The sequence below is a fragment of the Rhododendron vialii genome, chromosome 6a (assembly GCF_030253575.1).
Source record: "Rhododendron vialii isolate Sample 1 chromosome 6a, ASM3025357v1".
NCBI lineage: Eukaryota > Viridiplantae > Streptophyta > Magnoliopsida > Ericales > Ericaceae > Rhododendron > Rhododendron vialii.
Window position 1 is genome coordinate 42460877 of NC_080562.1, and position 12522 is coordinate 42473398.

At 39.2% G+C, this 12522-nt stretch overlaps 1 protein-coding gene across 9 annotated transcripts; it reads left to right on the forward strand.

Annotated features, from left to right (window-relative positions):
* The first annotated feature begins 430 nt into the window (after window positions 1-430).
* On the forward strand, window positions 431-12222 carry LOC131329706 (uncharacterized). 9 transcript variants are annotated; one of them, XM_058363039.1, is made up of 11 exons: window positions 450-549; window positions 873-935; window positions 1019-1084; window positions 1115-1548; window positions 1672-1750; window positions 1869-2225; window positions 2405-2502; window positions 2764-2813; window positions 2918-3000; window positions 4954-5214; window positions 11915-12222. In XM_058363039.1, the coding sequence occupies exons 2-10, from the start codon at window positions 927-929 to the stop codon at window positions 5188-5190; spliced, it is 1413 nt and encodes a 470-aa protein (XP_058219022.1). In that variant the 5' UTR covers window positions 450-549; window positions 873-926; the 3' UTR covers window positions 5191-5214; window positions 11915-12222. The 9 variants fall into 9 exon arrangements, with proteins under 9 accessions (XP_058219016.1, XP_058219017.1, XP_058219022.1 ...); XM_058363040.1 differs by having other exon boundaries at window positions 452-549; window positions 1019-1054; XM_058363041.1 differs by having other exon boundaries at window positions 473-549; window positions 878-935; window positions 1019-1054.
* The last annotated feature ends 300 nt before the right edge of the window (window positions 12223-12522 follow it).

The window sequence follows — 12522 nt, forward strand, 5'->3', positions numbered from 1 at the left end:
AATGCTCTAAGCGGGTATCACGTAGGATATACCCGCTGGCGCTAAAAATCACTCCTAAGAGCATCTCCAGCCTTCACCCATATTTTTCCTCAAATTTGAGTCAAATTTTGGGTAAAAATCCATTTTGGGTAGACACGTCTCTAACCATCAAACCCAAATTTTACACATCTCACTCTTTCTCTCTCTCTAATTAGCCGTTGGAGAAATGGGTCAAGGCAAAAATTATCTCAGATTTGGGCAAAAAAATGGGTAAAATCCAAAATAGGGAAGGGCTTGGGTCAAAGATTGGAGAGAGATTTTTGTGGTTTTTGTCTTATTTTTAAATTTGATTCTTAAAATGGGTCAAGGCTGGAGATGCTCTAATTTACTAAAAAAAAGTAAGGAGTGGAGATAGAAAAAAAAAAAAAAAAAACAGACAGAGGAACGTATATATCGACTGGTTTAAACCTAATCGGCAGCTCTCTCTCACGATAGACAGCAGCTCGTCGCTCGCTCTCTCTCTCTCTCTCTCTCTCTCTCGTATGTATGTCTCCCGCTGTTTCTCTCTCGGTATGTAGATATGTATATATGTGTCTGTGTGTTTGTATTTGATCTGGCCTCGTTCTCACTCTCGCTTTCGGTATGTTTGTGTGGAAAAATGTAAAATAAAAAGTATATTCGTATTCCCATTTTTTTAATTGCTATCCGGGCTCCATATATACCTCTAACGAACAGGCCCCCAACCAGTATATAATGTCTTTACATTACTTTAAATCGAAGTTTTTTTTTTTTTTTGGTTACATACGTTTTTTTTTTTTGGGTACAATTTAAATTGGAGGTTAATTTTTTTTTTGCCCCTTCTAGGGATGTTCTAATATTGTGGGTTTATGTAGGGAAGTCTCCATAGACGTGATACTTGTTGTATGCTGAAGGTTTAGTTGGTCAAAATGCCGAAGGTATGTATTGGAATAGAAAGAAATTTACATCTTTCCTCGCGTACTTGTATGTGCATTTGATGTTTTCTTGCCAACAACGACAGGTGGGATTTGTTGATGATGATCGCGACAAAGACAAAAGGAGTGATGATGATCACAACAAAGACGAACGGAGTGATGATGATCGCGACGAAGACGAGGGGAGTGATGATGATCACAACAAAGACGAACGGAGTGATGATGATCATTACGAAGACGAGGGGAGTGATGATGATAATGGATTGCGTTTTGAGGATGAGCTTTTGGAAATCGCCCGCTTAGATGATCGGCATGGGCTCATAAAGCTAATGGAAGGATCGTATCGAAGTAGTGAGAGCGTTTTTGGTTATCTCAGTAGTAAGGGGGCTGTAAATTGTGTCACTGCTTTGCTTGAAGGAGAAGTGGGTCCACCAATGGAGCTTAGTGTTGACCCTAAATTTGGAAAATGCCCGTTGCATGTTGCAACAAATAAAATGTCCTACAGTATGGTTGATTTGCTTCTGCGCTACGGAGCTCGGACTGACTTAAAGAGCAAAGCTATGGCAATAACACGGGGTGGCTTGCTGCCTCTCAATGTTGCCCTTGAAAAGTTGAGGTAGAACATTATCAAATTTGTTTTTTTGCTCGGCTTTTTTGGGATCTAACAAAACAAAATCAAGTGAACACTATTATTATGCAGTATTCCTTTTGTTTGATTGTACTTTCTATGCATGAGCAGCTATCACGAATCCCTAGGTGGCTGGACTCCAAAAGATCCTGTCTTCAAGTTGATCATCTTACTTTGCCTTCCAAAAATGGTGTGTTTTGTTTTATTGAACTGATATGTACTTAAACCAATATGTAGTGATATCTGCTTTGGTTTTGGTTTGGGGGAAATAATTCTTAATGTTGCTTATATTTTAACATTACTGTCAGAGAGTACCACTTGAAGTCAGTAGGTTGCTTGCATGTAACACAAAGCGGGTTGATGACGTCTTTTACTATTATGCCATGGAGGGAAAACTCATTGAGATGGCTGCTCTGCTGATGGTGGCAAGGGAAAAGGTAATGGCTGCTTTCGAAGGAAGCATGCATCTCCGCCAATTCATATCTGAAGAGACTGCGTCAATGCATGTCGACGAGACAAAATTAACGGGATGTGGTAAGAGAGGTAAGTGGGCTAGCGTTTTTAAGGATAAGAGGCTAGTGATGACATCTGCACTGGAATTGCTTGAAGTGTTTGAGAGAGCTGGTGATTGTATTGAAGCATATGCTCAGTCAGTACGAAGTGAAGTATGTTGTTATCAAACTTATGATTTCCATTTGTGTTTGTTTATGGGACTGACTGGAAAATGAAACTGGGTGATCACATGAGAATCATATCATCCTTCTATTTTATAACCAATATAGCAGTGCCTGGCGATTTCTAGTTAGGCCTGATGTGAAGTAGCTTTTACTTTGTTTCCTTGCAGATGACTGAACAAGAAGTGATCAAGGACATAACGTTTCTGCTCGAGGAAAATGGTTTCAATTTGAAGGGCTTGGACATTGATTTGAGCAACATAGACTGGTTTTGGAACCCATTCACTTCTTTCATTTCCTCAATTTGAATTTCATCTCTTTGTTTGGTTCCCATCTTTGAGAAACCCATTTTTCTCTCTGCACGTTTCTCAATAACTTTTTTTATCTATCTCTCTCCACTCATTACATCAAAAATATTTTTCAAAGATGGGAACCGAACAAAGGCAATTGTTATACTATTCATTCTTTATGTGATTTGGTCATGAACAAGCTTGATTTTTCTAATATATGGGCATTTTCTGTGACATAGTGCTCTGGGCATTGCACATGAGAAGTTCAAGCTGGAAATGCAAGGATTAGGTAGTTAGTTGATCTTTTGTTTGACTAAAGTCACTTCTATATAAAAGAATAATTACTAATTTCATTGCACCTATATCTTATTTTGTATGCCTTTTCTTTTACAGAAAAGAGGAGAGATTTTTTGGGTCAAGTAAAGGATGTTGGCATGCTGGTCCCTGCACAGTCAGGCAATTTTTATGCAGAAAAGGTAAGAAATATTTGTCCTCCTTGTAGAGTTTGTGTCTTCAGATAATTAGAGGTCCAACCATCTTAGCTCTCCGTGAGTTAAATGGAACTGGGTCACTATAAGTCTGATTGACGAGAAATTTTTCCATAGGCCCGGCCTATGGGATACGTGGTAGGCCCAACCAACGCGGGCATGCCATGTGTTCGCCTTGTCCCTTTTTCCTCCGGCAAGGTGAACACATGGCAAGCACGCATTGGTTGGGCCTACCATGTGTTCGAAGGTCGGGCATATGGAAATTTTTTTCCTGATTGACTGTGTGCACGTGAGGAGAATATGTAATGAAAAGCCATTGCTTTAGTAACTCCTTCCGGGTTGTTTTTTGTTTATCTTTTGTATATACAGCTCAGCCTATGGTTATCCCCCACGCTTCTGGCTTTCCAGATTTGGGGGGGAGTTGTTAATAATGTGAAACGGTTTCGAGCATGGGGATCTGAGTTTTTTTTTTTTTTTTTTTGCGCATTGTGATAATTAGACCTTATCTTTGTCATTATATGACTGTTTAAAATGTTTTTTCCTTTTGTAATTTTTTATTGACATAATCTGAAGTAACTTTTTATTTAATCTGTGTAATGATTTTTTGGTTGTATTTGTGATGTGTTGTATAGTCTTTGTTTCTAATCCTGTTCTTTTTACTCATTGATAATATAAATTATAGTATTTATATGCTATGAGTTTTGAATTAGTGGCTTTCATTTCTAATCCTGTATGTAGTCTAGTATGACAATTATAATTGTATCCTTTCCATTGAACAAGTCATTTGTGTCTTCTCCTATATGTTGTATTCTGAATGGCAACTTCCTGACCACTATTTGGCCTTTGGTAACATTGGATGCCTGTGTTTAGTTAAGATATTGTACTCGGCTAGTGGTAGAATTCTGGGTTGTCTATGCCGAGTTGTTCGACTGTAGTACAATGTTGATTTCTTCCATTCTTGACTGTTCTATGGCTATTTTCCTTTCTGCCTCCATTACTTTTTCCTATTAGCAGAGGTTAAAGCTTTAACTATGCTAAGAAGAACCACTAGACTCTAGCATGACAGCCCGCGTGAATGCCTAAGCATCGGTGGTGGTTGGCTCTCTACATGGTGGTGGCCGGCGGTGGGTGGTTCGGTAGGTGATGGGGTGTTTTGGGGTTAGGGTTTTGTTTTGCAGGTCTTTGAAGATGGTGGCTGTGGTTGTTTGGGGTTTGAGGCAGAGAGGTGTTTTAGGTGCAGCGGCGTCGGTGACTGTTGTGGTGGTGGGTTTTTTGGTGGCAGCTTGTTGTTGGTGTAAGGTGGTGATGGAGGCTGTGGGCGGGTTGTGGTGGGGCGGCCTGTTGTGGGGTGGTTGGGCCGTTCTTCGAGGTTGCAACAGGGGCTTGTTCCCTGGGCTCCAGAGCCCATCTCACTCCAGGTGGCAGCCGTTGGTGGTGGGTAGGGTTGCTATTTAGGCTGGCCCATGTTGTCTATGGGTTGGTCTCCAGGTAGGCCTATGTTGTCTATGGGCTATGCCTTTTAGTTTTTGGGCTTGGGTTTCGGTGTTTTGGGCTTATTTGTTGTATTTGGGTTGGGTTTCTTGTGGACTTTATTGATATATTTATCCCTATTTAGACCCTTAGGTGACCTGGGCTAGGCCCATTGGGCGCTTTTCTGTTGGTTTCTTGACAACTTGTGTTTGCTTTGTAATCATTTTTCTATCAATAAAATTTTTGCTTTGCTGTTCAAAAAAAAAAAACTTATTTTAGAATGTAGAGTCACAGCCTCATTTTTAAGCTTTAACAGTATGAATTAGAGGAACTATCATAGGAATGTATGTCTTGTGGTCTTCCTCATTTTGTCTTTGGCGTCAAATGTGCAAAGTAAAGTTTTGGTGATATATCTCAACATTTCCACTTTACTGGACTATGTAACTAAGCAACTCTGTGTTATTTGAACAGAATCCAGTTCCTAACAAAATGAATGAGACAGCGCTTGCGCCAATGAGACTCTACCGACCCGGGTCTCCACTTATGCCCGCGCGCATTCGTGTAACTTCTTATCCATATTGTTCTGGCATGGCTTTTTCCTTTCTTCCGAAGAAGACTACTACAAGAAAATCTCTCACAGATTTTCTATCAGCCAAGACATATGGGCGGTTTGCATTACTGATCAAGAGAGGTATAAAGGGCATATGATTTGCTGAAGCATTTTATCTGAAGGTTGGGATTATTTATATATGTATTTCAAGTTTTCGCCTAAGCTGTGTGATGTAGACTTTGTTTATATTCTTCCTGGTTTCCTGCTTCAGTTTACATGATGGATGACTTGTCTCATGATCAGTTTTTTTTGTGATTCGTATATCCAATATTCTTTTGCTTCAATCGCTGCATGTAGAACCTATGTAGCATGGACACGGATGCAGATACGGATACGGTAATTCTAAAAAAATGGGGTTACGGACAAGGCGGGAAACACGCCACGTGTACAAATAAATAAATAAATAAATAAATATATATATATATATATATATTAATAAACATATATACGTATATATGTTTTTTCTTTTCTTCCATGTCCATTGACGAAGACATGTCCTATATGAATGTATGAGATTAACATGGTTCAAATATAGGCATAATTACAGTTTAACCCAAATATTTTGAATAATTTCATGTTAACCCCTCAAAATTTAAAATACATTACATTTTGACCCTCAGCCATGTCCTCGGCATGTCCCCAACTGTGTCCCCTATCAAAAAATAATAAAACTTATTGGACACGCCATGTGGCGCGTCTAATACGTATTTGGGCATGTCCCCGTGTTCAATACGTGGACACGGCGCCCCTTTGGAGTGTTGGTGCTTCATAGAGTAGAACTTAGTACTCGTCTATGATGCACGAACACTGACACGGGGACACAGGAATTCTTAAAAAATTGGGGACACGAACACGGCGGGGGACACGGCACGTGTATATTTACTTGTTTTATTTATATATTTAAGTAATAACAAAAATTTGTAAAAAATTACAGCTTGACCCCTAAAGTTTTATAAAAAATTATAGTTTGACCCGTCATATCCCCAGCCGTGTCCCCCGCAAAAATTGAAATTAAATTATTGGACCCTCCATGTGACATGTTGGACACGTGTCCCCTGCGTGTCCCCATGTCCGGACACTGCGACACTTCGACCTCTAGAGGTGTCGGTGCTTCATAGGTTCACTACGCGTGATGGATTTGCAGTCTACATGATACATGGAACTATGTTTTGTGGGATGTTGCTGGGATGAATATCCATGCCTTCAGGGCCGGCCCAAGATATTTGGGTGTCCAATGCTTGTTCTAAGAATGGTGCCCTAAATGTTTGACAATTTTTACGGAAAAAAAATAAACAATCAGAGGAAGCCAAAACTATAGTATTAAATCCCCTTGACTATACGGGGCGGTTCTGGGGACCCTTGAAACCCCCCCCCCACCCACCCAAATCTTATTTTCATAGTTTCCGATCAAATTTTGATGATCCGAGCCGCTCAATGTGTTCAGAACGTGATTTTAAGGGTGCCTGTGAGAAATTGGCAAAAAAAAGAAAGGGCTTGATTTGAACAGTTTTTTATTGAACCGTTCAATAAAGTTCAATAAAAAACTGTTCGGATGAAGCCCTTCCCGTTCATTTTTTTTACTGATTTCTCACAAGTACCCTTAAAATCACGATCTGATTACATTGAGCAGCTCGGATCATCAAAATTCGATCGGGAACTTTGGGGGTTTTTTTAGAGGTTTTTTTAGGGGTCCTCAGAACCGCCCTGCTATATATATATATTTCAAAATTTGAAATTTTCCTTCAAAACAATTTTAATTTTAATTCCGATACTTGCTACCCACGCGTTGCTTTCATGTGCAACCACTCTGTAAGCAAGTGCAACAGATGGAGTAGAGGGCTTTATAGGTGAGCACTTTGCCAATTGAGCCTTTGCTCTGTCGATGTGGGACAAACAAGTTACAAAACCAACCCTCCCACATATAGTCCCATATCGCTAGTTGAAGGAAACAATGAAGACAAAGAATCTTTTTATAAGTAGAAAGTCCTACTGCCTCAATACCAATGCTCAAGAAACTGGGCCTTGCTTCTGAAACTTGGTTTGGGCCTTTCCTAAAAGGAGTCCTACCCAACCCAAATACTAAAAAAAATTGGAGTTCCCCAAAAATTAGGCATCCCCAAGGCCCAGGTCTTGTGGGCCTTGTGCCTGGGCCGGCTGTGCGCGCCTTTTATCTGAAAGTAGACTGTACCTTTTGTTTTTGGTTCAAATTATGTTTTCATTCATTTCTTTGAACGTGAAAACTAAGAATACTACTTCCTTATAGGTGGCAAGGAAAACTGCACTTTTAGTTGTTACATTGTAATCTTCCCTGTAATTTGTTTGATTTGTTTTACATCCTAGTGACACGTATGATTTTTTCTTGTTTGCTTGATCCTTGGCTCTAATCTTCTTTGGAGTTTTAATTGAGTTACAGTCTCATAAAAGAGGTATACAAAAGAGGTATACAGGTTGAATGAATATTTCCATGAGCACAATTTTTGAATGGTTTGTGTGGGCCTAACCTTAAACCAAATCAAACCAAGCTTTATGTCCCCAATCACTTGGGGTCGGCTACATAAACCATTTTCCTCCATTGAGCTCTGTCAATGGCCACTTGTTCACACAAACCCATTATACTCATATCTTTGCGCACCACAGCATCTAATGTCAATTTAGGTCTACCCCTCCCCGTAACATTGCTACCCAAAGCTATCTTATCCTCTCTCTTAAGTACTGCATCTCCTGGTCTACGATAGGCATGCCCAAACCACCTTAGCCTATTTTTCCTCTACTTCTCCTCTATAGGTGCTAGACTTACCATCTCACGAACCATTTCATTTCTAATCCTGTCTCGTCTAGTCTTACCCACATCCACCTCAACATTCTCATTCCCGTCACACTTATCTTGCTCACCTATTGTTTCTTAATAGGCCAACATTCTGTCCCGTAAAGCATCGCTGGTCTGATGGCAGTTCCATAGAATTTTCCCTTCAATTTTGTGGGTACCCTCTTGTCATATAGTACACCAGTAGCGCTCCTCCACTTGAGCGACCCCACTTGGATCCTATGGGTCACATCATTGACAATCTCTACATCTCTACTAGTAATTGATCCTAAGTACCTAAAATGATCACTCTTTGATATCTCCTGGTCTTGGATCATCACTCTTTCTTCATGCGCACTTCTGGTACCACTAAACTTTCATACCGTATACTCAGTTTTACTCCTACTTATCCGAAAATCCTTTGACTCTAATGCTTACCTCAAAAATTCTAGTTTCGCATTAACTCCTCTAGCGGTTTCATCTACGAGGATAATGTCATCTGCAAACATCATACACCATAGGATATCCTCTTAAAATTGTCTAATCAATTCATCCACAACTAAGGCAAAGAGGTACGGGCTCAAGGCTGACCCGTGATGCAATCCTACAGCGGATACTCTATTTTAGCCTCCGTATCACGTATCGTATCTGTATCGGATACCGATACTCTCGGATACTCTCCGGATACATATCTGATACGCTTTTTAAAGCATCCTGCTTTTAGAAATATTTTTGGGTATCCCGATACGTTTCAAAGACGCGCGGATACTCTCGGATGCACTCCGGATACGTATCTGATATGTTTTGGATACACGCGGATATGTGTTGGATATGCTCAGATATGTTTCGGATACGTGCAAGGGTAAATATGTTATTACTTAAAATATATGAGTTAAAATTGCAAGTAGGATTATATTTTTCTTTTTCCCTCACCAGAAACACACCGACAATATCCTCTCTCGACAACTTTGTAAGTTTTTCATCTCTCTCTCTCTCTCTCTCTCTCTCTCTCTCTCTCTCTCGTTGTGTGTATGTATATATATACTATATAGACACAATTATATATATAACTATACGTGAATATATCCCTCTCGCCATGTGAAATGGTGAACTTGTGTAATAAAAAACTTGAATCATTAATGAAATTTTAGGAATTAAAAATTTTATATAATATATTTTTTATTTACTTTTATATTCAACGTATTGTATCATTTGTTTTGTTCACGTATCTGCATATCTGTATCGTATCCGTATCCCGTGTTCGTATCCGTGCTTCTTAGCCTGTGATCTAATGGTAGTGACGGCATCTTCATACATATCTCTAATCACCTCGATATACCCTTTGGCCACTCCCTTTCTCTCCAGAACCCACCATATGATATCTCTAGGCACCCTATCATAAGCCTTTTCTAAGTCTATGAAAACCATATGGAGATCCTTCTTTGCTCTGTGTTTTTTTACCAATCGCCTTAATAGGTAGATAGCTTCCATGGTTGATCTTCCAGGCATGAATCCAAACTGTTTCTCTGACACCGTAGTCACCATCCTCAAATGATGCTCAATAACTCTTTCCCACAACTTCATTGTATGACTCATCAATTTAATACCTCTATAGTTGTTGCAGCTTTGAATATTCCATTTATTCTTATAGATAGGTACTAAGGTGCTCCTCCATTCGTCGGGCATCTTTCGAGTCATAATAATCTTGTTAAACAACTTCGTCAACCAAGTCACCCCATTTTGTATCTCTAGTTTTTATGAAGAAGTCACCTGATGAGATTTAGCCAGTTGTACTACTTCTCCTGTTGTGTTCCGTAGTAATTGTCCTAGGGTGCATTTATCAGGTTCAGTATGCATTATATAAATACTACCCACAGTCTAGGAAGCACCGACACGCCAAAAGGGGTTTCCGTATCAGACACGGGGATGCGGTGGAGATACGTACGTGACATGCCACGTGGCTTGTCCAATTAATTTTCTTCATTTAAGATTGTGTACACGCGCAAGGACACGCGGTCAATTCATAATATGGTTAAATTATAATACTTAAAAAAGTAAATTGTAATAATTGAAAAAAAAATCAATATATTATAATTCTCTCTCTCTCTCTCTCTGTCTCTCTCTCCTATAAAAATATGTTTATGGATGCAAAAGAAATGAAAAAAGTACAAGTAAAAAGAGAACAAACGATACTCCAAAGGCAATACAAGTTTTTTCCTTACTATTTCCTCTCATCTCCATCTCTCGTTAAAAACATGATTTTAAGAGTTCCTGTGAAAAATCAACTCATTCAGATATTGGCAAGGCTTGATCGGCTTGGTCGTTTCATTTACCCTATCAAATTTAGGGACAAATACTGATCAAGCCCTTTCCAGTATCCGAATGAGTTGATATTTTTACAGGATCTCAAGAAAACATGTTCTAAACATATTGAATGGTTCCGATCATTGGCGTGGGACTCCAAAATGGATCCCACACAAAACTTGTGTCAAATGTTGTGTTTATTCGTTGTGTCTATGGAACCGGCCCCTATATGCATGTGTGGGTGTGGGTGTGGGTGTGTGCATACATGTATGCCATGTCCTATCCGTGTCCCTACTACCTAGCCACTGCTTAATGCTTTCATTTCTGGTTAAATTCAGTGAGGTTAGTTTCGTGGTTCAAGGAACACATTATGGAGCAAGCTAGGCATGCTGTCATTTGCGGATGTTTCATTGTTTGCTTCTGTGTTACGTCTGAGTCTCCAGTTTAGGGCGCCATACCCGTGTCGGCAGGACACCATTTTGACAACGCCACACGGGATCTGTGTCCGACACAGCAACCTCTGGTCAGAGAAGGGAGCTCCGGAAGATTTTCTGCGAAGAAGAATAAGTTGTAACTGGCCCAAATATATGCATATACTTGTACAGATAGAGGTTATGTGGGTAGGTATGTTGGACTTGGGCAAAATCCTAAACAGGCCTAACTTATGATTATTAACTGATAGCAAATCAATAGCATTTGGAAACTATTAACCTTTATATGATTAATTATCCCTTATATTTATTGGTGGGAAAGTCTCTAAAACATAACTATAATTTAATGTTTACATTACTAGTGTTGTAACCCAGTACCCTTGTCCAATTTTCTAGCTGACTCTTCGGCTCATATAGTTGGGAAAATTAGTGAGTCGGATGCCTAGTCACATATGCACCCGTACCTGAGTCCGGGTAACATAGGTTTCCGAGATACATATCGAGTCTGACATCCATACCTGGACTAGCTTCCTTTGTATGGTTTTTCCAAGTTCATCTTATTGGTTTTGTTTAAAAGAGGTATGTTGCGCAAATTGAACATTTGCGAAGACCTAGAGGCAAAGGGTCGTAGGGTGCCAAATGAGCTTTTGATGATTTTTGACATTGGCTGTGATTGGGGGGAGGTGCTTGTATTCACTAGTGATCACTGCACATGACATGAGTATGCAATTTTATCATGTTAAGACAATAATATGCATAGATGTTAGAAAATGTAATTCAGATCAAACTTTGGAAGTCATTTGAAGGATACGTAAAGTTAATCATTAAAAGGTGTTTAGTTAATGTGAAACAATGAAGAAGCCTTGCCTATCAAAAAAGAAAACTATGAAGAAACCTTTTTGTTTTTTGAACATTTTCAGGGATGCCACTAACTTTCACATGTGGAACATGGATTGTTGTTTGAGTTAATGTGTTACTTGATTTACATATTCCGTTTTTCTCTTTGAAGGGATTTTGCATAAATAAATTAGGAGATAGTGAATTTCCATTAGAATTTGTTTCAATTTACCTACTGTTCCACATTACAATGTAATGCCATTCATCTTTAAGGTATTTCATTTTGTATCTTAGTTGTGAACAGTGTCCATGAATTCTCTAGTTTCAGTTGGCAATCTGGTGTCAATTAGAGGCTTTTAGAGTTGGGTTCAAACCACAATGCCAGAAGGCTACTGGTACTTTTTTAACATTTGATGCTAATAACTTAGTCTTCCGCAAAATTTTCAGGTAACATATGGGATGGATACTTGGAATTATGTCGTCGTGTCATTGGGTATTCAGAAACAATGCTAAGTCTGGGGAAGTTGTATGTTGTATTTGGCCGTATTTATTGGTGGGAACCTGTTGTTATGTCAACTTGTGATGTTTGTTTGCGTTTGGGTATTTTTCTTATGGAAGTATCTAATGATCCATATAAGTATTCGGAAACTATGCTAAGTCCGGGGAACATGTGACTTTTTTCTGTGTGTATCCGTGGCTACTTCAACTTGTGATGGTATTCAGGGTGTTCAATTTATATCAAACTTCTGTTAGTATTCATGGTGTACATTTTATGTCATATGGACGTGGCTTATTGTGAAGTGTATTTCATCTGGTATCATTTTGTGAAAATCATTTCCCTTCCCATGTTAACGAAGGAGAATCAAAGGAGGGCCTTTTTTCTTTTGAGGAAATGTAAGAATTCTAAAGCTGGATTAAGGCTGGTGGAGGGAAAGGAAGATGAAAGTGAAACTTAAATGGATCCATGCTCACGGTCTCTCTCTTATTATTCTTAAAAACCTTTCTCAAAATCCAAACCAAACAGGCTTTTATGGTAATCATATTAGGATTTAATG

What these genes read in the sequence shown, in the direction of transcription:
- LOC131329706 (XM_058363033.1), top strand. An exon ending in TACTTTGCCTTCCAAAAATG is followed by an intron (nt 1,751 to 1,868) that starts GTGTGTTTTGTT and finishes CATTACTGTCAG; the next exon opens with AGAGTACCACTTGAAGTCAG. An exon ending in GATTTGAGCAACATAGACTG is followed by an intron (nt 2,503 to 2,763) that starts GTTTTGGAACCC and finishes TCTGTGACATAG; the next exon opens with TGCTCTGGGCATTGCACATG.